Source organism: Penaeus vannamei, chromosome 1 (genome assembly GCF_042767895.1).
Source record: "Penaeus vannamei isolate JL-2024 chromosome 1, ASM4276789v1, whole genome shotgun sequence".
NCBI lineage: Eukaryota > Metazoa > Arthropoda > Malacostraca > Decapoda > Penaeidae > Penaeus > Penaeus vannamei.
Genome location: NC_091549.1, coordinates 49,558,214 through 49,563,213, shown reverse-complemented (window position 1 = coordinate 49,563,213; position 5,000 = coordinate 49,558,214). Strand labels below are relative to the sequence as shown.

The 5,000-nt window shown below is 40.0% G+C and overlaps 2 protein-coding genes across 3 annotated transcripts in view; one reads left to right on the top strand and one right to left on the bottom strand.

The window, feature by feature from the left end:
• Snx17 (sorting nexin 17) overlaps window positions 1–139 on the bottom strand; it is a 26,652-nt gene extending 26,513 nt beyond the window's left edge. Inside the window, exon 1 of the mRNA XM_070124191.1 lies at window positions 1–139. This exon is cut by the window's left edge and continues 55 nt beyond it. Coding sequence (XP_069980292.1) covers window positions 1–5 — 5 coding nt within the window. The 5' untranslated portion in view covers window positions 6–139.
• Window positions 140–954: 815 nt separating this feature from the next.
• Ak2 (Adenylate kinase 2) overlaps window positions 955–5,000 on the top strand; it is an 18,097-nt gene continuing 14,051 nt past the window's right edge. For both annotated transcript variants that reach the window (XM_070124218.1, XM_070124221.1), the window contains exon 1: window positions 955–1,338. In XM_070124218.1, coding sequence (XP_069980319.1) covers window positions 1,225–1,338 — 114 coding nt within the window. In that variant the 5' untranslated portion in view covers window positions 955–1,224. The remainder of the gene's footprint in view (window positions 1,339–5,000) is intronic.

Here is a 5,000-nt window from a genome sequence, read left to right as displayed (position 1 = left end):
TGCATACTCGTTTCCCTCCCCGCCTCCTCGCATCTGCAAAAGGCGAAGAAATAGAGATAGACGAGACAGACGGGCAATCAACTCCTTTAGCCAGGGGTTTGTTGACATCTGAGCGGTGACATCTAGCGGCGGCAAGGCCAACTAACGGTCCTCAGGATTGCGCTGACATCTAGCGGCAACAACACGAACTAGCAGTCCCAGCAGCCGGCCTTTGCCGTTCATTAAAGATTTTTTTTCCTATTTTCTTATAATATTTATTTTGTTAGAAATGAAAAGCACGTTTAACGATTTAGGTCTTTTATCGGATTACTTTGTTTGAATATCGTTTTTTCTAAGAGGAGCCGATGCTAAAAAATGCCGAGACAGGGAATAAAAAATATCTCAATAATAGACAGACTAACAGTATTCAACATAAAATTCGAAATAACTTCTCACTGAAATGAAGGCAGGTCTTCTTACCCACGATTATTTGCCAACTGCCATCTCTGACAAATTGACAGATGATCCAACAACAACAACAACAAGTACAAGTGCCAGCGTGGACGTCCTCTATTAACCTAATTTACTGATATTCAAATGAGATCTTTTTATCCTTAAATTATTTTCCATTTTATTATATTCTAGCTAAATGCTTGTATCGGTTAAGGGGGTACATATTATTTTTTCGTCATCTGTTCATTCGCAAGGTATGTTTCTTCACGTAGAGTTGAAAATTATACTTACAAAATAGCAATGTAAAAAGAAAAGATAATCTAATCGTATATGCAAAAATGTTTCAGTAAATTCGCGATTTATAAAAGAAAATTAATTTATACATGTATACGACGAGCTCTTTAATTCTGTCTCGGCAACAAGGGCGTGGATACAGCTGTGGCTTAACTATTTTTTCACAGCAATCTTTCCCTTATCAAGATAAAAAAAGAATAGATAAATGTGGAGGATCGAGATTGGATCGAGGAATGGCCAGCAAGTACGACAATATATAAGGGCTAGAAAGCAAGCTGCGATAAAGAATCGAACTTTATTAAGGACACACCTAGATCCTCTATAGACGCGCCAGACCCCTTAGCGGCCCTCGGATCCTGACGCTTATACCACATTGCCGATACCTCTGTGGATCATCCGGCGAGACGAGGCGACAGGCAACCCAGTACCTGGAAAACCAAATTCTACCTCCCTTTTACCTCTTAATTCTCTTTCAAAAGCTGCACAAGATACAGAACGATGGCGCCAGCGACCGAGAGCGCTCCAGCAGCGGCCCCCGAAGCCGCGGCCACCTCTAATGTGGGCATCAACGCCGTCCTGCTCGGGCCGCCTGGATCCGGGAAAGGAACTCAGGTAGGCCTATGGACTGGATTTTGATGGACACGGATTGAGGGAGAAGGTTTTCGATTTCTGGGACGGCTGAGGAAGACAGGAATGGGGGTGGATAGAGAGGTGAAGATTTATGAGGAGACATTCAATAGCGAGGGATGTTTGGTAGAGTCTTGTTGGAGGACCTCTTATGGGGAAAGGGTTAAGGACATTGATTTTGCTCTTGACTCCTGGAGAAGCGGTTCATGGGGTTGATTTGGCTTCGAAGGGGTTGTGAGGTGACGACTGGTTAGAGGTTTGTGTGTCGGGAGGTATTGTGAGGGAACCTTTCGTGAGGGGGTAGGAAAAGGGACACTAATGCTGCGTTCAGAACTCCTTGCCCAAGACGTTGGCAAAATGGATTAGGTGTTTTGACTGGGATCCCGACTTTGACGTCAGGGACAAGTTGTCCATCTCGTCGGTCTGGCCCTCTTTTGCAGCCGGTCAATCAAGACAAGATGACCGCAATGGCATTCATATGAAAGGGTGTATTTTTGTTTGTCAGTTGCAGGTAACATAACTATGCATCATAGGAGTTAAAAAATCTGTGCAGCATGTAGAATAAAGATGCTAGTATGGTTAAAGGTCCAGGTTACGAGCATGGCAGCCATTGTAGATTTCTTGTGGTTAGGCCTACGGTTGCACACAAGCATATGCACATATAATCATAATTTCTGGTTAATAAGTACGAACCTAATCTAACATAAAGCTAGTCACAATTTTTTTTTAATTTTTCATAAATTGTCAAGTTTTTGAGGTGCACAGTCACAAGAGTTAAGATAGTGTCAGTCATGTGAAACGATGATACTCGCAGATGTAAACAACAGTGGCGTCAAGCAAGCAAAAGTGTGCTTCGATTTTAAACTTTGTTTTAGCAGTTGCTGAACAGAACAGAAGTGTGATCCATAAAATGCATTTGGGTTGATTCATGGTTGAGGCATGTCTAGATGGGAGAATTAGCACAATCCATAAAATGGGAGAGGAATGGCGCGCACTATTCTCACGGATGTAAACAATCTCGCGAACACTTAAAACATATTTTATTAACCCACTCACGCCAGGGGCATTTTGTAGCCAAAATAAAAAAATCCGGGCGGTTACAAAAATCGGCGGATGGAGCTTCCCCGGAGTCTGTCCGCCCACCCACCGCGGCCCGCTGCTGAGCCGGAGCGCGACCCCGATATAGCGTCACACTGGCAGGATGCGCAGAGTGTTTATTTTTTTCAGGTGTCTCAGATATGGGACACCCAGCGTGATTGGGTTAATTTCAATGTATATGAAATTTTATAGTTGCTAATCCATTGTTCTATAGTATATATAATAAATTTATTCTCATATTTTTCAAGTTGCCATTAGTTTTATTTACCATAAAAACGTACTCAAATATAGATCTTGATTTTTCAAATGGAAACGATCATTATTGTCAGACTTGAAAAAGTGACAATTTGCTTAAAAATTTACAAAATTTCAGAAAATTGTCTAAAATTTTTTGAAAAAAATGCTAGTGTGGCAGCACCTTACCCTAACCTAATTGCGAGTGATATCATCTTCTCATGCCAAGACACTGCCATCTTGTTTGTTTCACCACACATGCGCACGACACCAATGAGGACTTATCTGCCATACCAATAGTCAGCTCCTTGATAGAAGAGTGAATGATTACTTTCAAGCTGGTTGCAGAGTGGGCAATGAAAGCCTTGGAGATTTCAAACATGGCCTTATCGTGCTGGTCTTGGTAAGTTGTCGACAATCAAGACAAGGTTCCAAATGCAGCATAATACGAACTTGATTCAATGGGAAGGTATTAGAAGGGGGTAGATGATGTATTCTCGCATCATGAGAACAAATCTAATGATCATTGTGGTTGCAATCACAGCTTACAATCTTGATTTGATAAGTCCTGATAGAAGGGAAGGGTTTGAAGTATATCAAGAAAATGATGGGGTAAAAAAAAAATTTTGGGAAAAAAATAAAAAATAAAAGGAAATCTAACCCATTGTTCAGCAAAATCAATAAGAATTCACACCGTCGAAAACCCCCGTGGTCTTACAATATGTTCCAACCAATAAACCAATTTATCCTAACCCTGAGGTATTTATACAATACATTCTGTATATTTCCCTCAGCCCTCAGACTGTTATTTCACATGATGGTCACATCATATGCAACCAGTGGGTTAAGAGGGTGATTGGAGGGGAGTATCCATGGCCATTCACAGAGATGCCAAGCCAGGGGAGAGGATCCTTTCAAGGTCTTTCAGAGTACTAATACAAACCTTGGATAGGTTCCTGCTCATCTGCTTCTGGTTTCCAAATAGAATTTAGCCAATGTCCCTTGTTTAGTTCTTTCCAATAGCAAAAACATTCTCTGACCTTTTGTACAAGTATTGAATGTCTTTCCTTGTCCATGTCAATATAATTGATTCAGAAAAAAAACTTGGCAAGCTGCTTTATAATCAGTTCCTTGTTCTTTCTCATTTCCCATGTCATAAAGTGATGTCAGCCTATATTGTATTATCATGAGGCTCATCAGAATGTTGCAGTGGTAGTGATCTTCAGTCCATGTTGCCAGTATTTTTCTATTCAAAGTCACAGGTCTTCAAGAATGATTTGTGTGGTCTGTACTTGTTGGGAACCCTGGTCAACTGTCATCTTGAATTGATGTCCAATTGGGAGCCATCTTTTGGATGAGGTTAATATGTGGTAAGAATAGCAAAAATATCATATTGTGGGTGGGAAATAAGTGCTGCATAGGAGGGAGTAGAGGGTGGAGGGTGGAAGGTGTAATGTGTTTAAAATCCTGAGAACTGCTCTCTGACACACACAAACTGATCATGAAAATAAGTTGTGGATTCCCAGGAATAACCCCTGAGTTTTTAGGTTGGAGTAATAGGGACTGTGTCTCAGTGGTTTGATGTTACTTCCTAAATAATTAGCTATACTTTCATATATATTATAAACCAGCCATATGTGATGGAACACAACATATTCATATATATTACACTGAGTCATAGGAATGAAAGATAATGATGTAATAATGTGTGAAACAAATAAAGATACAAAAAAGTGATATTGATTACAACAGAGTGTATTACAGTTGCAAGTAAACACTGAAAAATGTCTAATGTCCTTTGTGTTAGATACTTTCAAAAGGTTGGAAAATTGTGCTGGCTGTACCTGAACAGTATCATTTGACCTGTATGAGTTTGCAACACTTGTCAGAGTCAGGTGCTGTACTGTAATAAGTATTTACCATGTGTAAAATTGATATTGAAGAAATGTCATATACTAGTCATCTCAAGACATTCACATTACAAAGTGAAAGTAGAGAAGTTATTTGATAAACAAATAACATATGTAATATAAAATAAAAGATGAGGAGGCAAGGGGAAGCAATTGTAGAAGGATGGGAAGTGTTTAGGGGAAGCAGTCCCACTATACACCAACAGACACAATAAGATTGAAACAATACAGGGAGCCAGTAGCACAGCTCTAATACTCGATTAAGCGATTAAATCTAACCTGTGTGTACTCAACAGTTATTTTATGACCTGCTCTATCTATGTTTAGCACTCTTTCAGGATTAAGTCAACAAGCCACTCATGAATAAGGGCAGTTTCATGTTAGATTTGGAGCTTCATGGAATTT